Source organism: Budorcas taxicolor, chromosome 1, assembly GCF_023091745.1.
Source record: "Budorcas taxicolor isolate Tak-1 chromosome 1, Takin1.1, whole genome shotgun sequence".
NCBI lineage: Eukaryota > Metazoa > Chordata > Mammalia > Artiodactyla > Bovidae > Budorcas > Budorcas taxicolor.
In genome coordinates this window covers 130,714,813-130,740,194 of record NC_068910.1, presented here as the reverse complement: position 1 = coordinate 130,740,194, position 25,382 = coordinate 130,714,813, and the positions used below count along the sequence as shown (strand labels likewise).

The 25,382-nt window shown below is 37.3% G+C and overlaps 1 protein-coding gene across 1 annotated transcript in view; it reads left to right on the top strand.

The window, feature by feature from the left end:
* The window catches only part of GOLGB1 (golgin B1), a 76,981-nt gene that overhangs the window by 30,825 nt on the left and 20,774 nt on the right, over positions 1 to 25,382 (top strand). The window contains exons 11-14 of the mRNA XM_052636731.1: positions 4,588 to 4,702; positions 7,244 to 7,317; positions 10,341 to 15,535; positions 16,390 to 18,301. Of these exons, the coding sequence (XP_052492691.1) occupies positions 4,588 to 4,702; positions 7,244 to 7,317; positions 10,341 to 15,535; positions 16,390 to 18,301 (7,296 nt within the window). The remainder of the gene's footprint in view (positions 1 to 4,587; positions 4,703 to 7,243; positions 7,318 to 10,340; positions 15,536 to 16,389; positions 18,302 to 25,382) is intronic.

Sequence of the window (25,382 nt, the reverse complement as noted above, 5' to 3'; positions counted from 1 at the left end):
ACGAAGGAGGCATCAAATTCTGGGTTTCTTTTCAATTCTGTGTTTCAGAGATTTGGAGAGGGAATGAATGATGGAGATGGCTATTTTCTCTGCAAAGTCTGGAGCCTTCTATGGAGGGAACTATCTGGAGGCTTTTTCAACTCAATTCTGGAGCCAGGAGTAGGATGACTTGAGTTGACTGACAAAGTCACATGCCCTTCTCTTGTGGCTTGGCTGGTATTTTGATTTCTATTTCTTGATTGGAATGATTCTATTTCTTCAGAAGAAATGGTTATTTCTTCTTCTAAACAGAAGGTTATGAGATTCCTCAAGTTCGAGAGATCGGAAATCCAAAATCAATTTCACTGGCCAGAAATCACAATGTTGGTTGGGCTGCAAAGGAGGCTTTAGGGAAGAATTAATGTACTCACTTTTTCCAGTGGCTAGAGCTGTATTTCTTACACTCCATGGTTCCTGGTTGTTCTTCCATCTTTAACACCAGAAGTCTAGCATCTCATCTCAGTCATTAGGTTACCTTCCAACCCTCTCATCCTCAGCATATAATATATAGTTAAGTTTTGCTTGTTTACTTCTTCCCATAAGCTTTGCTTTGTCATTGGAGTGTTGAGTTGATTCAGTATAATTACTGATATGAATGATTTGTCTTTCATTTATGCCATCTTGGGTTTTTTTTCCTTCTGTTTTCTATTCCTGTCTTCTATTTGGTAATTTAAAGTTTTTTGAATTTTATTTTTACTTACATATTGACTTACTTTCCTTTTAAATAGCTATATTATAGATACAATTGACATATGATAATCTGCATACTTTTAAAGTGTACAACTTAATAAGTGTTGATGTATGCATGAAGCCATCACCACTATTAATAAAATGAACATATTCATCACCCCCAAAGTTTCTCATGATCCCTTTTAATTTTTCTCTCACATCTCCCCCCAATCAAGTAACCACTGATCTTCTTTCTGTCATTATAGTTTGTATTTTTTAGAATTTTTAATAAATTGTATGTGCTTTTTTTTCTTGACTCCTCTCACTTAGCATACTTATTCTGGTATTTACCCTACTGTATGCAGCAAGAGTTCATTCCTTTATATTGTTGAGAATATTGTACATAGCACGGTTTGGTTATCTGTTTACTTGTTGATGGGCAGATTTGGATTATTGACTGTTACAAGTAAAGCTTCTGTGGATATTCTTTTACAAATCTTTGTTTGGACCTGTGCTTTCTTTACTCTCAGTAAATACCTAAAAGTGAAGTGTCTGTATCATATGAGAGATTTTAAGACAGACATTGCCAGACAGTTTTCCAAAGTGGTATTACCATTTTCTATTCCTATCAGCAGTGTATGAGAGTTCTGGGGAAAATCTCACCTGGTAGTTATGTATTATCCTTATGCTTTCTTGGATTCAGTTGCTAAAATTTTGCTTTAAAGTTTTACATCTGTGTTTATGATGAATATTTGTCTGTCTGTGATTTTCTGTAATATCTTTTCCTGGGTTTGCTCTGTGTGTAAACCTGGCCTTTTAGAATAAGTTGGAAAGTATTCTTTCCTTTTCACTTCTTTGGAATGATTTTGTATAGACTTGGTATTATATTTTCCTTAAATGTTTTGTGAAAATTCATCAGTGAAGCTGTCTAGTCTTGAAGTTTTCTTTGTGGAAGCATTTGTCTGTATAGATTCTGTTTGTTTCATAACTATTTGGCTATTTAGGTAATCTATTTGTTCTGGAGTGAGCTTTGGTATTTTAATATCTTTTAGGAGATTTGTCCATATAAAGTATCAAATTTATAGGCAAAAAGTTATTCATAATAGTCTCTAATTATTCTTTTAACATATATAGAATCTGTAGTGACCTTACCTCTTCCATTTCTGATATTGGTAATTTGTGTTTTCTTTCTTATGCAGGTAAGACGGTCCAGAGGTTTATTAATTTTTAGTAATCTCAAAACCAGCCTTAACTTCATTGATTCTGTCTTGTTCTCTGTTTTCTATTTTATTGATTTCTGCTTTGATCTTCCTTATTTCCTTTCTTCTGTTTACTTTAGACTTGATTTCCTCATTTCTTAGCTTCTTAAGGTGAAAGCCAAGGCCATTACTTTGAGACCTTTCTTATTTCTAATATAGGCATTTTGCATTAAAAATACCCCCTAAAATCTACTTAAGTAGCATCCCACAAATTGGTTGTATTTTCATTTTCACTCAGTTAAAGATACTAATTTCCCTTTTAATTTCTTCTTTGCCCGCTGGGTTACTTAGTTTCTAAATATTTGGGGGTGATACATCTAGATGTCTTTCTGTTATTGATTTTTATTTTAATTCTCTTGTGGTCAGAGCACATACTTTATATGACTTGACTCTTAGAATTGATTGAGACTTGTTTTATGGCCCAGAATATTGTTTATTTTGGTTGATGCTGCATATGTACTTGAAAATAGTCTGCTGTTGTTGGCTTGAATGTTTTATAAATGTCGATCATGTGAAATTAGTCAATAGTGTTATTCAAGTGCACTATATCTTTGCTGCTTCTCTGCCTGTTGTTCTCAATTATTGAAAAGAATATTGAAATCTCTTAGTTGTCGATTTATTTACAGTTCTATCAGTTTTTGCATCATATATTTTCAAGCTGTGTTATTGGGGGCTTAAACATTTAGGATGTTTATGTCTTTTTGATTATCAAGTGACCCATTGATATTATGAAATTATATTCTTTATCCTTGGTAACATTCTTTGCTGTGAAATGTACTTTTGTCTGCTATTAATATAGTTATTCTACTTTTTTGAGTAATATTAGCATGGTGTATCTTTTTTCACTCTTTAGATTATTTTTGTCTTTATATTTAAAGCCTATATGAAGCGTAGAATTTGAATCTACTTCTTATCCAATCTGTCAATCTCTGCCCTTTACTTGGAGTGTTCAGACCATTTTCTTTAATGTTGCCATTGATACCGTTTTAAGTCTCTCACCTTGCTATTTGTTTTCCATTTTTCCAACTTTTTGCCTTTTACTTTTTTACTTTTCCTTCCTTTAAAAAAATTGAATATTTTTTACGATTCTGTTTTTCTCACTTTTCAGCTTATTAGCTATAATTCTTTATTTTGTTACAATAGTGACTGCATTAGGGATTATGCTGCTGTTGCTTAGTCGCTTCAGTCATGTCCAACTCTTTGTGACCCTATAGTCTGTAGCCCTCCAGGCTTCTCTGTCTATGGGATTCTCTAGACAAGAATACTAGAGTGGATTGCTATGACCTCCTCCAGGGGATCTTCCCAACCCAAGGATCAAACCCACATCTCTTATGTCTACCTGCATTGGCAGGCAGGTTCTTTATAACCTGGGAAACCCATTATAGTTGCATTTTAATCATAGTTAACCTGCATATAATATTGTGCTGCTTCATGTGTAGAATAGTAACCTTACAATTGTATACTTGTATTTCTTCATTCTTGGCACTTAGTTATTATTTAACTTATACATATGTCATAAACAAAAAACACAAAAATATAATATGTTATAAAGAAAAATTTTTATTTTTGTTGAGTCAGTTATCTTTCAGGAGATTCAAATGATAAGAAAAAAAATTTAATTACCATTGCAGTTACCATTTCTGGTGCTTTTCTTTAGGGTAGATCCAGAATTGGCAGTCTCTGTAAAGAGTCAAATGATAAATATTTTAGGCTTTTAGGCCATAACTTTATTTTCAGAAACAGGTAGAAGGCTCTAAACCTTGCCAAACTCTGGTGTAGTTTCTTATTTCCATCTTGTGTCATTTTCCTTCTGCCCAAAGGACTTCCTTTAATGTGTGTGTGTACTCTCTTGAGCACACAAGTCTGCTGGTAAGGGGTTCTTATGGCTCTTGCATGTTTGAAGAAATCTTTCGCTCTGTTGTTTTTAGAAGATATCTAAAAGCTAACTGTAGAATTTTATATTGATAGGTTTTTTTCTTTTGATACTTTAAGGCTATTACTGTACTCTCTTTTCTTGCATTTTGTTTCTTAGTAAGAAATCTACTGTAATCTTTGTCTCTTTTTTTTATTTCCTGATTGCTTTTAGGATTTTATCACTGGTTTTGAACACTTTGGTTATAATGTGCCTTCGCATAGTTTTCTTCATGTTTCTTGTGCTTGGAATTTGCCTTTTGAATCTCTGTGTTTATAGTTTGCTTCAGTCTGGAAATTTTTCTACCATTAATTAGTCCAATATTTTTTCTGACCTCCCTCTTCCTTTGACGACTCCATTTACACACATACTAGATTACTTGAAGTTTTTCCAGAACCCATAATGTGCTTTTAATTTTTTGAATTCTGAAAATTTTCTTTCGTATGCAATAGACTTGGAAAATCCAGGCTTTGGTCTTAAATTCAAAAGCCAGTGAACTAGAAATTTGTGTGAAAGATTTCATCTTTCTATCTTCAGATGAAAAGCATTGCTTTAAAGATTACCTAGGCAGATAAGTAGATGCTATTTTTAAAGTATTTTTCAAGGCTGGAGAACTTTTAGAACACAAAAATGCCAGAGGCTGTCTGGACATTAGGATGAGAGTTTTGCACTGGAGAATCATTAATTTGTTGTCTTTCTACAATTTAGGCAGTCACTGAAGAGAGTATTGCCTTTTTGCAGAAGAGAGTGGTAGAACTAGAGAATGAAAAGGGAGTCTTGCTCCTTAATTCTGTAGAGCTGGAGGAGCTGAAAGCTGAGAATGGTACGTATAAATGAAAACCATAATTCTCTGACCTCTTAACCAACAACTTTTATCACTGTATATGTATAACATGTAGATTCAATGATAATAAAGATCTTAGCACAGCTAATAATTATTGAAGTTAGGATTAATACACATTAAACAACTTGAACACAATACCAGTGTTTACATAAGTATAACATTTTGCAGTATGGGCTTTAAATGCTGCAGGAGATCTGTATTATATTCATTTTGGAGTAGGCCAAGGAATCGTCTCAGATGTATGGCTCAAATAGGACCTTAATAAGACAATGACTTTTTAAATAGGTAAAATAGAGAAAGAACTTTTCCAATAACAAATTTGTGGGATGAGGTAACAGAGATCAGTAGAAATAAAGATTTAGAGGTAGAAACCACTTTGGTTTTTGCTCATGCTATATACTGCTTAGAACCGTATCCTTTTTCTTAGCCTGGCTAATTCTTGAACTCATCTTTCAGGCCTCAACTAGGGCATTAACTTTTTAAGAAGTTGGTCCTAATCTCCCAAAGTTGGATTAAATGCATTTTTGTGCTTCTAAAATTCATTTTCAAGGGCAAGGGTCTTTTTTTTTTCCATCTTTTGCTTTACCTTTTACCAGGAACTAGAATAGTGCCTGGCAAATGAGTGACTGCTGAATAAAGTTTTGTTGGATTGAACTAAATTTAGCACTTTATTCTATTGAACTGTGTGTGAACAGTTAGTAAGAATGAAGATATACTTCTTTCCTTTTGTCACCTGCTTCACAAGGACCGTATAGCTTTAGTAACTTGTAGTTAATAATGCTTCACTTATCTAATTTATCCTGGAGTAACTGACTACTGTGCCTTAAGAGTGAGAATGAATACCGAGTAAAGTATATACCATTTCCTAAAGTCTATACCAACATTTCCAACTTAACCATTTTACCGTTCCACTTAGCTATAAACTAAGGTATATAGGGATCATATATCTTTATTAGGCTAGTCCTATCATTGCTGATAAAGAATACTGCAAATTCAACTTGTTATTCAACCCACTTAAACCACTTCTCTGAGACCTTATCCATGATGTTTATTTTGCAGTTTTGCAAGCAGTCTCTGTCACTTTCATGTGGCTTATTATGGTTTAGAGGTTACATGAGTTCCATTCTCTTTGCTCTTTACTGCAGGGGTCACTGGCCCTGAGGTTTTCTGTATTAGTTTTCATGTCTGGTTATCCTTGTTTTATGAGTCATGTTCTATTAATATTAAACTCACCTTTTGTTCCTCCGTTTCTACCACTGTGCTCCTTCCTCAAATACTTGTGAAATGTCTGAACATATTATATACAGTCTTGAATTCATTTGTTTCATGAATGTTCATTTATTCATTCAGCAAATATCTTTCCTATGTACTGGTGCCTTTCCTATGTACTGCGGACTACTCTAGTTGCTGAGGATACTGCTCCGAACATATTAGAAGATAAGACAGGCCATAAACATGTATATACGTAAGAAAATTTCAGAGAGTGATAAATACTAGGATAAAAATAGAACAGGCTACTGCACATGTGTCTGGGGGAAGGAGAAAGCAGTGTCCGAGTGGTCAGGGTAGGCCCCTTTGATCACTGGCTACCTGAATGATGAAAAGGGGACAGCCACACAAAAGAGACTGAGCAGATCTCATTCCAAGCAGGGAAGAGCAGGGTAAACACCCTGACGTATGACTAAACCTTGATATGTTTTCAGACAGAAGCAAGGCCAGTGTTCTTGGAAGTAGAGTGAGCAAAAGGGGGGCAGTATAGAGTTTGTAGAATAAGTAGGGTCAAATCATGTCGGTCATATTAAAACACTTGGATGTAGTGTAAAAAATGAGCTTTTTTGATTGTTTCGTATACTTAGCTTCTCAGAAAGAGTATAAACTTCTTGGGGGCTTACTAATACTCAATATTTTTATCCTCCAAGGTACTACTACCGTTTTTAGATACCCACATTGTAATAAGACATGGGGGAGACCTCGGAAGACTGAGTTCTGATCCTAGCCATATGAACTAGCTGTAGGACATGTCATTTCTTTGTTTCCTCATATGGTCATTGAAAAGATTGGATAGCTCCTTTCTATGCTAAAATTTGATGTCCTTATGAACATATGTGAAAGAATGTAGAAGACATTTTAAGTGCTATATTAATGCATGATGTATAATATGAACACAGAAAAGTTATAGATAATTTACATTTATTTCCCTAGAATTCCCAAATTATGCTGCAGAAATAGCTGCTTTTTGTCATGTGCTCTGGCTTTTTTTTCCCCCCTGTAAAGCCTTCCGCTATTTATTATACTTCACTCAGGTTAATCATTAACACCCACTACCCTTCTATCTTATATCTCATCTTTTCATCATCTTTTGCCACTACTTTATTTTAATAAAATAAGTTGTTTTATCTCCCCCAAACTAGTCTGTTCTTTCCTGTTGGTTATTTCATGCATCTCAAGTAGCCTCACACGCAATCATACCTCTGTTTGGTTTTTTTTACCTTCTAAGGCTATTTATTTTGTGACTTTCAGAAAAACTATCCTCTCAGATTACTCTCCTGGAGTCTCAGAAGAGAACTGGAGAGGTAGACAGAGAAGTCCATGAGGTAAGTGATGCATTCTTAAAATAATGAGAATATGAGCTCGATCAGGGGAGGTGGTTTCAAGCCTAAGCTTTTGTATAGTTTTCTAATGTCGACAGAGAATTACATTACCTAGAAAATGAGATTTAAGAGAGTCGTAATGGTTATTATTTCTCATTTACTCTCATTTGTTTATAAATATTTGGACATTTTATTTGTCCTGAACCAATGCAAGTACAGTAGCATTTATTTGGGATTTGATAGCCTATTTTGCATGCTGGATTATTACTTATCTCAACTTCTTTGCCCACCTCAGAAAAGTTTCTCAGTAAAGAAATTAGGTAAAAATCTCCAGTCTCTCCCTACCACCCCCTTCTCATTTGGCACAGTTTCACTTAGGATTATATTCAAAAGGCATCCTTAGAGAATGGTGATTTTTATAACCTGAAAATCATTATAAGAAATGTGTGATTGCTCAATATTCTGCTAATTTAAGATGATTGTTGGCTGTATTGTGTTTAATTGTCCTTCCATTTAGGAAGTCCAGTGATAGGGAATTTCCTGGTGGTCCAGTGGTTAGGACTCCATGATTTCACTGCCAAGGGCCTGGGTTTGATTCTTGATCGGGGATCTGAGATCACACAAGTCATGTGGCATGGCCAGAAAAAAAAAGAAAAGAAGTGAGTGATAGACTCATAAATGGCCTTGAGGAATAATTTAACTTCTTTACAATAGTGTCTGCTTACTTATTGTATTAGAGTTCTCTAGAGAAACAGAATTAATAGGAAGTGAAATATATATAAACAGGGTTTATTTTAAGGAATTGGCTCATGTAATTGTGGAGGCTGACAAATTCAAAATTGCAGGGTAGGCTAGCACACTGGAGACCCAGAGAAGTTGCAGTTTGAATCTGAAGGTAGCCTGCAGGCAGAATTTCTTCTTTTTGGAGGAAGGCCATCTTTTTTTGGTTATGGCCTTTAACCACTTAGGTGAAGCCCATCCACATTATGGAGAGCAGCCTGCTTTACTCAGAGTCTGCTGGTTTAAATCTTAACTATCTAAAAATACCTCAACAGAACATTGGGAGTAATGTTTGACCAATTATCTCAGTATTGTAGGCTAACCATGTTGAGGCATAAAGTTAACTTCCACATTTACATTCAATTACGTTTTCATATGATGTTCTGTTCACACAATTGTGAAAAGTGGACTAAATTTTGAAAATAATTTTAACATTATATGGTTACTGACAAATTATGAGAGTTTAGTAGTGAAAAATTAATTTTGTTTAGCCAAGGAGATGCTTAATGTTTTAAGATGCTTAGCAATGAATGTCTAGTGAAAACATAACTCAAAATGAAAGAGCAGATAAGAAATATGGGAATCTATTAAGAAAAATAAAATATCCAGAAGGGAGAACAAACAGGAAACAGCGGAAAAGGAAGGGAAAAAAAGCTCCACAGAAATTGTAAAAGGAAGCGTGACTAAGATAATTCCTTGGGATAAGAGAGAGTGAATAGAAAGGGTCCATAGAAAATGTAAGCACGGTCTAAAGAGGAAGACTAGTACTAGAAGGACAAGCGAGAGTGACCAGAAAGAGCAAAGGTTTCCAGTTTCTACTCTCTGATGTATAACATTGACTTTAAAAAAAAAATCAAGCCAAAGTTAATTGAACTCTATAGATAGGATAGGGAGCAGCAGAGAATGAGAGTTGGAAGGGAAGAGAGTGAGTGACGTGGCATGACAGATAGTTAGTAAAGAGGAAATAAGAATACTTAGGATATGAGAGAGACCAGAAAAAGGAGTTAGTTATATTTCCATCTTCTGGCAAAAGTGATGCCCTGACTATATTAGATTTTTCATGTATGTAGGAATGGATAAATAATAATGTGACATGAAGAAATTATAAAGGAACTTTTCTTCTGCTAAAAAAAATGTCTGTCCAGTTTTGGTTTCTAGAAATGTGAGTATAAGTATTGCAGAGAGTGAAGAATTTTAAAAGATTAGAAGTGCTAATGAAAAATGATGAGATAATAACTTTCTGTAGAATAATATATAGTTCTAAAGTAATGATTTCTTTTCTTTTACTCAGTGGCTGAATATGATACCAAGATAATAGGTAGTATTCATTGAGGACTTACTATTTGCCAGCTTCTGCTAGTGAATGGCAGAGATGTGAACTTTGGCAGCTAGGCTGCAGAGCTTGTGCTCTTGGCCACCACATTGTTTGACAATCCCCTGGTTTGTTTGTTTTTTTCCTTTGTATCAAGTTGGAATTTTTGGGGGGGAGGGGGGAGAAAAGCTGCTGTTGACAAAGATGGATATTTTATTATGTATATGGTCCCCAAACTCATTTAATAAAATACTAAATATACCATGAAATTCACTGGTTTTGTCCCAGGAAGACAATTATAGAAATAATTTATATGGATTGAACAGCCTAATACAGTAAGCTTTGTAATAGTAACTTGGTTAATATTTTGTCAGATGGGTCTGTAATTTCTTCCCAAGCTCCAACAGAACTCTTCTTTGATTATTTTATCCTGGTACTTTATCTTAATCAACTTGTCTAATAATCTCTTCGTCTGTTAATAGCTATCTTATCTAATACTTCCTATTCCAATAGATAGTTTAGGAAAAAGAATCCTGTAACTTCCTTCTTGGCATGAGATGAAACAAAAATTTACTTCTTGCTTCGCTTTTTATTTGTAAGTAGTTCTTAGGAGAAATAAGCAGTTTTAATCTGAAAAAAAAGTTTCCCAAGCGAGGAATATTTAGAAAATGAGTCCCAGGTTTCCTTAGGTTTTATGCATATGACTTGACTTCAGTGTAGGATTGACAGGATGCCTTCAGGGGTCCAAGTTGGGAAATAAAAACTGATTTTAAAAATATTTAGCAGTTTTGTGGTAGGAACGTTTGGATGGAAATGTTTTCGGTTTTGTAAAATGCACAAAATACCAGTTTTTAGTTAGGCTCTTTCCTATAAAACATTTGATTGAGGTGTTTTCTTTCTTTCTTTCTTTCTTTTTTTTTTTAAAAAAAAACAGGTGAACATGGTTGATATTACCAGGCTCAACAAAAGCAGTTTTTCTGCTGAGGAAAGTGGACAAGATGCCCTGGAAAACACATTTACTCAGAAGCATAAAGAACTATCTGTTTTATTGCTGGAAATGAAAGAAGCTCAAGAGGAGATTGCATTTCTTAAGATGCAGCTTCAAGGCAAAAGGGCAGAAGGTGACCCTGAGTTCCTTGATCAGAAAGAAATGAAACAGATAGAGAGTGAAGGAATACCTCCAGTTAAAATGACAGTGTTGCTTGAAGATACAGGGCAGCATTTTCCACTGACGCCAGATAAAGAGAACAGTCTCACAACAACTGAGAAAGAAGAGCAGATGAGCCCCGAACACCAGCGTAGACCATCTGAGGAAATATCTTTAAATTACACTGGAGTGGAATTAAAATCAGCCAAGCAGGACGATGATGATAAACCCTCTTCTGCTGTCCCAGGTATTTGTCAGTGTCACCAGGATGAATTGGAAAGACTAAAAGGTCAAGTTTTGGAGCTTGAGGTAAACCTTCATAAAGCAGAAGAAATCTATGAGAAAAATTTAGATGAGAAAGCTAAGGAAATAGGCATCCTAACCCAGCTGATTGAAGAGTTTAAGAAAAATGCTGAAAACACCAACAATGCTTTCACTGCTTTGTCTGAAGAAAGAGACCAGCTTCTTGCTCAGGTGAAGGAAGTTTGTGTGGTAACGGAACTGAGGGCTCAGGTACAGCAACTAGAAGTGAGCCTTGCAGAAGCAGAAACGCAAAGAAGACTTGACTATGAAAGTCAGACTGCTCATCATGACTTGCTCACTGAACAGATCCACAGCCTCACCATAGAAGCCAAATCTAAAGATGTGAAGATTGAAGTTTTACAGAATGAACTTGATGGTGTGCAGGTTCAGTTTTCTGAGCAGAGTACTTTGATCAAAAGCCTGCAGAGCCAGCTGCAGAGGAAGGAAAGTGAAGTGCTTGAGGGGGCAGAACGTGAGAGGGAGGTCTCAAATAAGGTGGAAGAACTTTCACAGGCCCTTTCACAGAAGGAACTTGAAATAGCAAAAATGGATCAACTCTTACTAGAAAAAAAGAAAGATGTGGAAATACTCCAACAGACCATTGAGGAGAAGGATCAGCAAGTGACAGAAATCAGCTTTAGTATGACGGAGAAAATGGTTCAGCTTAATGAAGAGAAATTTTCTCTTGGGGTTGAAATAAAGACTCTTAAAGAACAGCTGAATTTATTATCCAGAGCTGAAGAGACCAAAAAAGAGCAGATGGAAGAAGATAAAGAAATTGTTTCCAGCATTAAACAGAATTTTGATGAGTTGAGCCCAGCAGGGCTAAGAAGTAAAGAAGAACTTCAGCGTGAATTAGACCTTGTAAAGAAAGAAAGTGAGCAGAGAAAGAGAAAGCTCCAGGCTGCTCTTATTAATAGAAAGGAACTTCTACAGAAAGTCAGTAGATTAGAAGAGGAATTGGCCAAAGTGAAAGATGAACCCAGCAAAGAGATCCTACTCCATGAGAGTGAGAGGAGGGAAGTGGAAGAAGATAAAGAAAGCAAAGAAGACTTAGAAAAATGTGTGACTTCTAAGTGCCAAGAAATAGAAATGTCTTTAAAACAGATAATATCTGAGAAGGAAATGGAACTAGAGCACATTAGGAAGGATTTGGAAGAAAAGGCAGCAATAGAAGAACAGTTACAGGCTGTGGTCAAACAGATGAATCAGAATTTACAGGAGAAGACAAACCAGATAGATCTGCTCCAAGCAGAAGTCATTGAAAACCAAGCAATCATCCAAAAGTTAACCACAGGTAACAAGGATGCAGGTGATGGAGACTCAGCAGCACCTGTGAAAGAAGCAGTGGCCATCAGTCCGCTTGGTGCAGGCAGTGGAGAACACTGGAAACCAGAACTGGAAGGAAAAATAGTGGACCTTGAAAAAGAAAAGGAGCAACTTCAAAAGAAGCTACAGGAAGTATTAACCTCTCGCAAGGTGATTCTAAAAAAGGCACAGGAGAAAGAAAGACATCTTAGGGAGGAGCTAAAGCAACAGAAGGATGACTATAATCGCTTGCAAGAACAGTTTGATGAGCAAAGCAAGGAAAATGAGAACATTGGGGACCAACTAAAACAACTGCAGATTCAAGTACAGGAAACTATGGACAGAAAACTCCCAGGCAGTGGCCAGCAGGAATCAGGCTCTCCCACTCAAGGTTTAGAAGAACCTTTATTCAAAGCCACAAACCAGCAGCCTGTTCAATCTGTTTCAGAGTCTGACTTGCACCTAGACTGGCCTTCTCATCTTGGAGATACAAATGCTCTGCAGGGCAATACTGCTATTGCCCAGATTAAGACCCAGCTGAAAGAAATAGAGGCTGAGAAAGAAGAGTTAGAGTTAAAGGTTAACTCTACAATAAATGAGCTGACTAAAAAATCAGAAGAGGTATTTCAGTTACAAGAGCAGATAAATAAACAGGATTTAGAAATCCAGAGTCTGAAGGCAGAGTCCTGTGAAGCTGAAGCCCACGCAGAAACCCTGAGGCAAAAACTGGAAAGCAGTCAAATAGAGATCGCTGGATTAGAGCAGTTAAGAGAATTGAAGCCTGAACTAGATGAACTGCAAAAACTCATAAGCAAAAAGGAAGAAGAAGTTAGATACCTTTCTGGACTGCTTAGTGAAAAGGAAACAGCCCTTACTAAAGTACAAACGGAGATAACAGAACAAGAGGATTTAGTAAAGGCACTGCATACACAGCTGGAAATGCAAGCCAAAGAACATGATGAGAAGATAAAGCAGTTCCAGGTGGAGCTTTGCGAACTGAAGCAGAAACCAGAAGAGACTGGAGAAGAAAGTAAAGCAAAACAGCAAATACAGAGGAAACTGCAAGCTGCCCTCATTTCCCGAAAGGAAGCACTAAAAGAAAACAAAGGTCTCCAGGAGGAGCTGTCTTTGGCCAGAGACACCATTGAGCATCTCACTAAGTCTCTGGCAGATGTGGAAAACCAAGTTTCTGCTCAAAATAGAGAAAAAGATGTATTCTTAGGAAAGTTAGCTCTTCTTCAGGAAGAAAGAGACAAACTCATTGCAGAAGTGGACAGATCTTTAATGGAAAATCAAAGTCTCAGTGGTTCTTGTGAAAGTCTGAAATTAGCACTGGAGGGTCTTACTGAAGACAAGGAAAACTTAACGAAGGAAATTGAATCTTTGAAATGTTCCAAGATTGCAGAAAGCACTGAGTGGCAAGAGAAACACCAAGAGTTGCAAAAGGAATATGAAATTCTTCTGCAGTCCTATGAGAATGTTAGTAATGAGGCAGAAAGAATTCAGCATGTAGTGGAAACTGTGAGGCAGGAGAAGCAGGAACTTTATGGCAAGTTAAAAAGCACAGAAGCAAACAAGAAAGAAACAGAAAAGCAGTTACAGGAAGCTGAACAGGAAATGGAGGAGATGAAAGAAAAGATGAGAAAGTTTGCTAAATCTAAACAGCAGAAAATCCTAGAGTTGGAAGAAGAGAATGAACGGCTTAGAGCAGAGGTACATCCTGCAGGAGATACATCTAAAGATAGTATGGAAGCACTTCTTTCCTCCAATTCCAACATGAAGGAGGAGCTGGAAAGGATCAAAACAGAATATAAAACCCTCTCTAAGGAGTTTGAGGCCTTAAAGGCAGAAAAGGACTCTTTAAGTGAAGAGGTTCAACATTTAAAGCATCAGATAGATAATGTATCCAAACAAGCTAGCCTGGAGCCCACTGAGAAGCATGACAACCAGCTGGCTGTCACTGAAGAGGCAACCCCTTCTGCTCCAGGTGAGGCTGAGGAGCAAGACTCCCCAGGTATGAACACAAGGCCTGAAAATTTAGAATCCACTCTATCAGAGAACAGTGCCAAGCCTGACATATGTGAGAATGTCAGCTTACATGATGAAATTAATAACTACCTTCAGCAGATTGATCAGCTCAAAGAAAGAATCACTGAATTAGAGGAAGGCAAGCAGAAAGACCAAGAATTTAGCCAGAATTTAGAAAACGAGAGAGAGACTTTACTGAGTCAAATAGCAGCAAAGGATGGTGAACTAAAAATGCTTCAGGAAGAAGTAACCAAAATAAACCTATTAAATCAGCAAACCCAAGAAGAACTTGCCAGAGTTACCAAGTTAAAGGAGACAGCAGAAGAAGAGAAAGATGACTTGGAAGAGAGGCTTATGAATCAATTAGCAGAACTTAATGGAAGCATTGGGAATTATTATCAGGATGTTACAGATGCCCAGATCAAAAATGAGCTACTAGAATCCGAAATGCAGAACCTTAAAAAGTGTGTGAGTGAATTGGAAGAAGAAAAGCAACAGTTAGTCAAGGAGAAAACTAAGGTGGAATCAGAAATACGAAAGGAATATATGGAGAAAATACAAGGTGCTCAGAAAGGACCTGGCAATAAAAGCCACACGAAGGAACTTCAGGAGCTGCTAAAAGAAAAACAGCAAGAAGTAAAGCAGCTGCAGACAGACTGTATTAGGTACCAAGAGAAAATCAGTGCTCTGGAGAGAACTGTTAAGGCTCTAGAATTTGTTCAGACTGAGTCCCAAAAAGATTTGGAAGTAACCAAAGAAAATCTGGCTCAAGCCAATGAACACTGCAAGAAGGCAGAATCGGAATTAGCTAGCTTCAGAGTACTGCTAGATGACACTCAAAGTGAAGCAGCAAGGGTCCTAGCAGACAATCTCAAGTTGAAAAAGGAGCTTCAGTCAAATAAAGAATCCATTAAAAGCCAAATGAAACAAAAGGATGAAGATCTTGAGCGAAGACTGGAGCAAGTAGAGGAGAAACACCTGAAAGAGAAGAAGAATATGCAAGAGAAACTGGACGCTTTGTGTAGAGAAAAGGTCCACTTGGAAGAGACATTTGGAGAGGTTCAGGTCACTTTGAACAAGAAAGACAAGGAAGTTAAGCAACTTCAGGAAAACCTGGATAGTACTGTGGCCCAGCTGGCAGCTTTCACTAAGAGCATGTCTTCCCTCCAGGATGATCGGGACAGGGTGATAGATGAAGCCAAAAAGTGGGAGAGGAAGTTCAGTGATGCTATTCAGACCAAAGAAGAAGAAATTAGACTTAAAGAGGAGAATTGCAGCGTTCTAAAGGATCAGCTTAGGCAGATGTCCATCCATATGGAGGAACTGAAGATCAACATTTCCAGGTAAATGAATAATAACTCTTTTAGCTCTTCCAGAGGAAATTGAAGACAAAGGAAGTCATAAACTATTTCCATTCCCTTTAATATTATGGGACTAATTTTGGTCTAAATTTCACCCCAGAAGATATATTCCCTCTCACTTCTGTCTCACTGTCTCTCTGTTTTTTTGCAAATGACTTTCTGCTACAGCTTGTCTTGGCGTGAAAAATTCACATTTAGTTCTCTACCCATTTTTCTGTTGAGAGATCTCTTAGACTTTTTCCTTTCTTTTCATTTTCATTTCTACTGTCCTTACCCATCTCTGAATTTTTACCATAGTATAAATTTCTATACTCTCAAATTACTGCCTTAGCCTCTGAAATTATCTCCTCTTTTCTCTTCCCCATATTCCACATCAGTTTATATTGCATATGCCTGCTGGAGTTATTTTCCTCAAACTCCAATTTTGTATCACTTTAGTTCAAGAACTAACAGCGTCCCCACACTAGACTCTTTCATTTTTAGTAGAATCCCTCTGCTCAGAGACAGGTTTCCTCATTTGCCTCTCATACCAAGATTATTTCATTCGGGGGCCAGACAACAGCTTATCTAGAACCAAGTACAAAATTGGGGGCACTCTTCAGAGTATCCAAACTCATGTCACTAAATTAACAACAGACTTTGGAGTTTATTTTTATATAAATTCTTAGATGCAATATACCTTTAATACAGAACATTCGTAGAACTGATACTTCTTTATTAAAAACACTTTCAGTTATCAATGTTTATTCATTTGTAGATCTGAGTACCTGTTGTATTTCTTAGGCATCATGTACTTTTCCATTGAAATCTGTAATTAATGACCTTTTTTTTCCTAGGCTTGAGCATGACAAACAAATGTGGGAATCCAGAGCTCAGACAGAGGTCCAGATTCAGCAGAAGGTCTGTGATACTCTGCAAGGAGAAAACAGAGAACTTTTGTCCCAGCTCGAAGAGACTCAAAATCTATACCGTAGTTCTCAGGATGATTTAGCTAAGTTGGAATCAGAACTGAAGATTCTCAGAGACCAGTCAACTGATTTAAATAACTCTCTAGAAAAATTTAAGGAAAATAAAGAAAATTTGGAAGGGATCATAAAGCAGAAAGAGGCTGATATCCAGAATTGTAAGTTCAGTTATGAGCAGCTGGAGACTGATCTTCAGGCCGCCAGGCAACTGACCAGTAGGCTGCATGAAGAAATAAACATGAAGGAGCAGAAGATTATAAGCCTGCTTTCTGCCAAGGAACAGGCAGTCCAAGTGGCCGTGGCTGAACTGCATCAGCAGCATGATAAAGAAATTAAAGAACTGGAAAATCTGCTGTCCCAGGAGGAAGAGGAGAACACTGTCTTAGAAGAGGAGAACAAAAAAGCTGTTGACAGAACCAATCAGCTTATGGAAACACTGAAAAACATGAAAAAGGAGAACTTGCAGCAGAAGGCTCAGTTGAATTCCTTCGTTAAATCCATGTCCTCTCTCCAGGATGACCGAGACCGCATAGTCAGTGACTACCAACAGCTGGAAGAACGACATCTCTCTGTGATCTTGGAAAAAGACCAACTCATTCAAGATGCTGCTACTGAGAATAATAAGCTGAAGGAGGAAATCCGAAGCTTGAGAAGTCATATGGATGACCTTAATTCTGAGAATGCCAAGCTCAATGCAGAGCTGATCCAGTATAGAGAAGACCTGAACCAAGTGTTGTCCAAGAAAGACTGTCAGCAAAAGCAGCTCCTTGAAGCTCAGCTTCAGCAGGTCAAGGAGCTGAAGGGTGAATATGCTAAATTAGAAGCAAAGCTCAAGGAGTCTGAGGAAGCAAGGGAGGAGCTGCAGAGGTCCTCTCTTGCCCTCCAGGAGGAGAAACAAGATTTAGCTAAAGAGACTGAGAGCTTGAAAGTCTCTCTATCACAATTAAAGAAACAGTTGACAGCCTTGCAAGAAGAAGGTACTCTAGGAATATTTCAGGCCCAATTAAAAGCCAAAGAAGAAGAGGTACAGAAGTTAAGTACTATCCTTTCTTCCTCTCAGAAGAGAGTTATGGAACTGGAAGAGGAATTGGTTCATGTTCAGAAAGAAGCTGCCAAGAAGGTAGGTGAAATTGAAGACAAACTGAAGAAAGAATTAAAGCATCTTCATCACGATGCAGGGATAATGCGCAATGAAACTGAGACGGCAGAAGAGAGGGTGGCGGAGCTAGCAAGAGATCTGGTGGAGATGGAACAGAAGTTACTCGTGGTCACCAAAGAAAATAAAGATCTCACAGCACAAATCCAGTCTTTTGGAAGGTCAATGAGTTCCCTACAAAACAGTAGAGATCAGGCGCATGAGGAACTTGAGGAACTGAAAAGGAAATATGAGGCCAGTCTGAAGGAGCTGGCACAGCTGAGAGAACAGGGCCTCTTAAGCAGGGAGAGAGACATTCTTGTTTCTAAAGCTGCATTTCCAGTGATTTCCACTGAGGATAACAGCTTGCCTCACCTTGAGAAACTTAACCAGCAGCTTCTGTCCAAAGATGAGCAACTGCTTCACTTGTCGTCACAACTGGAAGATTCTTACAACCAAATGCAGTCCTTTTCCAAGGCTATGGCCAGCCTGCAGAATGAGAGAGATCGCCTGTTGAGTGAACTGGAGAAATTACGCAAGTCAGAGGACGGGAGGCAGAGGTCTGCAGCCCCACCTGCAACCAGCCCTGCTGAAGTACAGAGTTTAAAAAAAGCTATGTCATCACTCCAAAATGACCGGGACCGACTAGTGAGTGTTGAGCTTCTCTTTCCAGTCTTCTGAGAGTTTTTGAAACTTTCTTTAAATTGATTTTCATTTTTACAGAAAATGGTAAAAATTTTTATTCATGTTAACTTGGTGTTCTGGGATGATAAACATTATTTAAATTACTTTAAATCTGCCATTGCTGTTTAAAAAAAATCAGATTTCCTTTGCACAGAACTCACCATGGGTCACAAAAGGACTAAGAGATGGAAAGCTATTTTATATATTTTATACATACACACACAAACACACACACACATACACACAGATGATTCCAGAATTTGTCATAGTTTAATTTAATGAAAGTATTGGGATCACTTAAGTGCCTTTTTACACTGATAGTTTAGTAGAGTCTGGTAGAATTAAGGGTAAAGAGGACTCAGCTTATTTTGTACTTTTCTAAAAGCAACCCTAATTTGTCAAAAAAAAGTTAAATCTAAAAGGGATTAATTTAAATAATTTTACATGACTATTTAGTAAAGCTTTATTTGCAGACTGAATCATTTTCCCACTTCCCTTTATATAGCCAACTTTTTTTTTTTAATCTTAGAGAAAGATAAGATCTCCAGTGTTAAATTTTTACTGCTTTTAGGAGGATCCCATAGTTTAATCCAGGTCTTTTTTTTTTTTTTTTTCCTGAAAACTTGCAGATTATCAAAATTTAGAGGCAAAACTAGAACTGTATGAGCCCAGCCAGGCTATCAGGATTCTACTTTGTGACATTATTCTTTTCACTTTCATGACAGTTTCTTAACTCTGTCTAGGCCATATACTCAAATGGGCAATAAATTGAGCTTCAGAAGTCTAAATTTTCTATCTTTAAATCCAGAATATGAAAATTCTAGTTTTTAAGATTGAAAGTGAAAGTGAAGTTGCTCAGTCATGTCCGACTCTCTGCGACCCCATGGACTGTAGCCTACCAGGCTCCTCCATCCGTGGGATTTTCAAGGCAGGAGTACTGGAGTGGGTTGCCATTTCCTTCTCCAGGGGATCTTTCCAACCCTGGGATCAAACCCAGGTCTCCCGCATTGCGGGCAGATGCTTTACCATCTAAGCCACCATTAGCCCAGGGGGAAGAACTCATTTCTCCTAAACTGTAAAGTCTTATGCAGATTTTTTTTTTCTTGGTAGGTAATGTGTTCATTCATATTACATTTAATACTGAATATTTATAGACAATCTTTTTTCCCTTTTGTAATCTGAACAAAGCCTCCCTTTTCAGCTACAATTTTGACATTAATACAATTTAGGCATATTTATTTTTAAAATCGTTTCAATTTAGCTGACTTTGTTCTAGGAGCTTAACCTTTTGTCATCGTTTTCAGAATGCAAATGCAAAAAGTTTTCTTCAGGACTGTATATACCTCGCATATAATTTATAGCAGAGGTCCCCAGCCTCCAGGCGCAGACCGGTATCTCCTGTCAGGTTAGCAGTGGCATGAGATTAGAAAAAAAGTGCACAATAAATGTAATGTGCTTGAATCATCCCCAAACCATCCCCATTCCACCGTGCCCCCGGTCGTGGAAAAGTGTCTTCCATGAAACTGGTCCCTGGTGCCAAAATGTTGGGGACTGCTGATTTATCCAGGTGTTGATTATCTTCTAGGTCAAAATCTTTTTCCTGAAAGCTGTTAGGATAGATTCTGAATTAGCTATGTTTTATTCAGTGAGTTGCTTTACTATTTTTAGCTTTTGTAAATACTAGGGACTAAATTTTCTATCTCTTAACCCCTGTTCTATTAATACCTTTTTGTCTGCTGGGTATTTACAAGCCAAAGCATTTTTTATTTATTTGTTTTTTTCTTTATATATATTTATTGAAGTACAGTTGACTTACAATGTTTTAGGTGCACAGCAAGGTGATTTATTTATGCATATACACATACATTATTTTTGAGACTATTTTTCATTATAGGTTATTACAAGATATTGACTATAGTTACATGTGCTATAAAGCCAGCATTTTTAAATTTCCATATAAATCATAGTAATGTTCTTCTGCTTCCTAAGGCTCATAACTGTCTATTATTTTATTTCATTTAATCATCAAAGTCTGTCATTTCTTTTTTAAAAATTTTTGTACAATTCTTAAAGGTTACTTTTGATTTACAATTGTAACAAAATATTGGCTGTATTCCTACATTGAGCCTATCTAGGGTCTATCATTTCTTTATTCATAGTGTGCCTCAAATATTTCTTTTTTCCTTTCCATCATCAACACCTTAGGATAAATTTTTAACACTTTACCCTTAAATGGTTGTAATGTTGGTGCTCCCAGTTGTCACCCCTCCATTGCTGAATACATTTTTCTGAAACTACTCTCTTATTACTGCATTGTTCAGTAACCTTTAAAAATTATTCTATCTCTAAAATATTCTTAGGATTCAAACCTCTTGGTTTGGTTTTAAGACCCAATGGTTTGTATCTGCCTGTCTTTGCAATGTCCCCTTTTATTGCTTCCATACTCTTTGTCTTAAAGTCAGCCATCTGATCTGCTCACCCACAAACTGGTCTACTTACCCACGTTACCATCCTCTGAACAAAAATGTCCTCTCATTTTCCTTTTTTGGGCAAATATTCCTACTCTTTAAAGGTTGCTCCAGAGCTTAGATCCTCTGGTCACATTTCCAGATCACTTGATTGTCTATGACCTTCTGTCTGTACTTCCCTCGTGCTTCTCTTTTCCTTTGTCCCATGTTGTCTTGATGTATATGGGTGTGTGTGTTTGTGTGTGTAAAATTTCTATACCTTTGTATTTTTTTATTGCACCATTTAAATTTCAAGCTCCTGGTAAATGTCATATCTTATACTTGTTTGTATTTCACATGGTTTTTAGCAGAAGGGTAGTTAATCATATGGTAGATAATCAACAATTATGGTGGATATTCTCTATCAGTGTGGTTGTTACTGAAAACACTGTTTTCTCTATTGTGTGAAATTGGAGTGTAGGGAGATTATAGAAACTTTTGAGACTGAGGCTTTTACATCTGCCATGACTGAATCATAAAGCCTAAGCAGGGTTATAAATCACATAAAGGCCTGACAGTCCGACTCAGTGATATTGCATTCAGGCCCTGCCAGTCTGCTGAGGCCCTTCTGCATGCTTACTGAATGTATTATTAACTCCATCGACTCTTCTTTTCCACACATCTTGTTCTCACTCTGTCTCATGAGCATTGAAATTTCTAGTGTCTCAGCCACTGGCTGCATGTATGATAACATTTCAATCACTGTCAGTTTAAATATTCAGCCCAGGCCGGCAAATTGTCACCTCTGCCTAGACTAGGCTTCCTTTCTCTCAAGACCACCTAAGGGAGGAGCTCAGTTTGAAAGGAGCTCAGGTTACTTTGGTCCTCTTCTTTCCATAGTTAAAGGGAAGTTTCCCAAATACAGTCTGAGGGTCTCAGTGGCAAGGAGTTAATAACCCAGGGGATTCTACTAGGGCGTAACAGACAACTCTGGAAACATTTTGGAGTTTTCATCACCCAAACTTCCTTAGGACTTTCCCTTAATCAAATGAAGCACTTGGGCAGTTCCTGCCTAAAGGATGGAGTGCAGATCTCTAGAGGTGCCTTTTTGTTTGTATGTGCACTTCAGTCTGAAAATGATTTGAGGCAGCATTTAAAGATATGAGGGGCTTCCCATCTGACTCAGTGGTAAAGAGTCCACCTGCCAGTTCAAGAGAAGCAGGGGATGTGAGGGACTTCCCCAGTGGCTCAGCGGGTAAAGAATTTGCCTGCAATGCAGGAGACATGGGTTTGATCCCTGGGTTGGGAAGATCCTCTGGAGAAGAAAAAACCTGCTCCAGTATTCCGGTTGCAATACTGGAGTTGCAAAGAGTCTGATACAATTGGGCACAAGCACCTCCCAACCTATGTATTACTTTTATTTTCCTTGTCACCTTTGTTTTTCCTGGAATGAATAACTGTGTTGTTGTTACTGAGTTTTCTTTGTACTTATCAATGTAATTTAACCCCAGATTTACTGTCATTTATCCACATTTTTATTTTTCTTTTTTTTTTATTTTTTTTACTTTCAACACTGTATTGGTTTTGCCATACATTGACATGAATCCACCACAGGTGTACATGAGTTCCCAACCCTGAACCCCCCACCACCACCCTCCCCATATCATCTCTCTGGGTCATCCCAGTGCACCAGCCCCAACCATCCTGTATCCTGTATCAAACCTAGGCTAGCGATTCATTTCTTACATGATATTATACATGTTTCAGTGCCATTCTCCCAAATCATGCCACCCTCTTCCTCTCCCACAGAGTCCAAAAGTCTGTTCTTTACATCTGTGTCTCTTGCTATCTCACATACAGGGTTATCATTACCATCTTTCTAAATTCCATATATATGTGTTAGTATACTGTATTGGTGTTTTTCTTTCTGGCTTACTTCACTCTGTATAATCAGCTCCAGTTTGATCCACCTCATTAGAACTGATTCAAATATATTCTTTTTAATGACTGAGTAATACTCCATTGTGTATATGTACCACAGCTTTCTTATCCATTCGTCTGCTGATGGACATTAGTTTGCTTCCATGTCCTGGCTATTATAAACAGTGCTGTGATATCTCTTTCAATTCTGGTTTCCTCGGTGTGTATGCCCAGTAGTGGGATTGCTGGATCATAAATCCAGAAAAATAAATGACCCAATCAAAAAATGGGCCAAAGAACTAAATAGACATTTCTCCAAAGAAGACATACAGATGGCTAACAAACACATGAAAAGATGCTCAACATCACTCATTATCAGAGAAATGCAAATCAAGACCACAATGAGGTACCATTTCACACCAGTCAGAATGGCTGCTATCCAAAAGTCTACAAACAATAAATGCTAGAGAAGGTGTGGAGAAAAGGGAACCCTCTTACACTGTTGGTGGGAATGCAAACTAGTACAGCCACTATGGAGCACAGTGTGGAGATTCCACATTTTTCAAGATGTTTATTTTACTGTATGTTTTGTCTTCAGGAAGAAAATTCTCTTGAAGTCTCTTTTTTGCTCTTATGTGAGTCAGTTGCCCTATATTATTTCTAGGACATAATTTTCTTTCTAGAATATCTCCCTCCTGTTCTCTTCTGTGTTAGATCTCCTGTTTCTTATATTCTGTGTTTTCCTTATCTTGGTTTTGTGCCATCATTTTGTTGGAATAAATCAGTAACTCTCCGAGAAAAGATACAGGGGAGGTAAATGTCTAATCATTTCCAATGGTTTGGTGGAACACAGAATTCTAGGCTGAAAATGATTTCTCTTCAAAACTGTGAAGACATTGTTCAGTTCCCCTTTAGCTTACATTGTGGTTCAGGAGTCCAGAGATTCTGATTCTTGATCCTTTTTATGTGATCTAGTTCTCTCTCTGTTTATCTAGTTCTATCTCTGTCTTTCTCTCCCTCCCTCATGTCCCTCTCTCTCTCTCTGGAAATACAGTTGGACATTGAACAACATGGCTTTAAAATGCATGGATTCACTTATACATGGGTTTTCTTCAGTAATAAATACTACAGTACTCTAGGATCAGCAGTTGATTGACTCTGTGGATGTGAAACAGCAGATATAGAAGAACCGCATATACGAGGGGCTGACAATAAAGTACACATGGATTTTCAACTCACCCTTGTGTTGTTCAATGGTCAACTGTATATAGAATCTTTCAGTCCAGTATGTTCTGATGTTTCACAATAATGTGTTTTGGTGTGAGTCTATTTTTATTCACCATTCTGTCTAGTCCTTTGAATCTAAGAAGTCATGTTCATCAATTTTGAGAAATTCCTTTGAATTCTGTTTTACTACCTTTCCTTGTCCTTTTTCTCTACCGCCTTCCCCCCCCGCCCCCCCCCCCCCCCCCCCGTGAAAATCCTGCTATTTAGGTGTAGGGCCTTCTGGGTTGGTTCTATAATTTTCTTACCGTTTCTATTCTTTTTGTTTTATTTTGGGAAGATTTTTCTCACCTCTGTCTTATCAATCCTGTATTGAAGTTTTCATATTTGTTATCATGTTCCTGATTTCTAAGGATTTTTTTTTTTTTTTGGGGTCTCATGGATAGATGTTCTTAATTTATCTCTCCAAGCAGATTACGGGCAGTTTTGTTCTTTGAAATTTTCTCTTGAGTTTTTCTTTATAGTTTTAAAATTTCTGCTGTAATGCTTCTGATTTCCAATATTCTCTTAAATCTTTGAGTACATGACATGCTTTCTTCTGTTAATCTCTTCTGAATTACTTTTCTTTCAGTTTCTTTTTATCCCTGCCTAATGTTAGCTGTTCTTCAGGAAAGGGTTAATCAGTGGTTTATTCTTCATGTTCAAAAGTAGAGTCTAAAAAATGCTTGTGGGTGGGACTTACCAACTGTGAGTTTCAGCTCATGGTTATCTTGCTGAGCTTTTTGAGGGCAGTCCCCATGTTGATATCTTTAGTTCATCTTGGGTTAGTCAGATTTTCCAAAGAAGACTTCTCCATTTCCTGCATGGATGGTAAGGCCTCTGTGCCAGAACTCTTCAAGCTGAGTATGGGAAAGTCTTCTAATATTCAGAAAGCATACATTCACTTGATCACCCTGGTGCTGGAGCAGTACCTTTACCTTCAACTGTTCCATAGTCCAGAGACACTCCTTCAACCTTCTCTAAAGGATAAAATTCTAGTTGTCTGTCAGAGTAACAAAAAGTGTGAAATTGGGAGTGTTTTTAGGGATGTTGTTGTTCTTAAGCATCTTTCATCTGATCCTCCTTATTTCAGTTATCACCTCCTCGCTACTCCCATCACCATCTTTTCCAAAAAGTACCTGGTGCTGTTAATTCCTAAGCCTTTTGAAGAGTCTGCCAAGTAAGTTCTGTTGGTTCTTGACTTTCCCTACTGCCATCTTAAGACTTGCCAATCCCAGATCTGTTAAGTCAGTTACCATTTATACATCTACTTTTTAGCTTCCAAAATTATTTTCATTGCTACTGACTCCTCTCTTGTTCTTGTTCTTGTGTTTTATGCTTATAAAATACCTTTATTGTAGCTTTAGTGATATTTCCAGATGGGTGAAAGAGATATGTGTTTAGGGCCCTCCTCT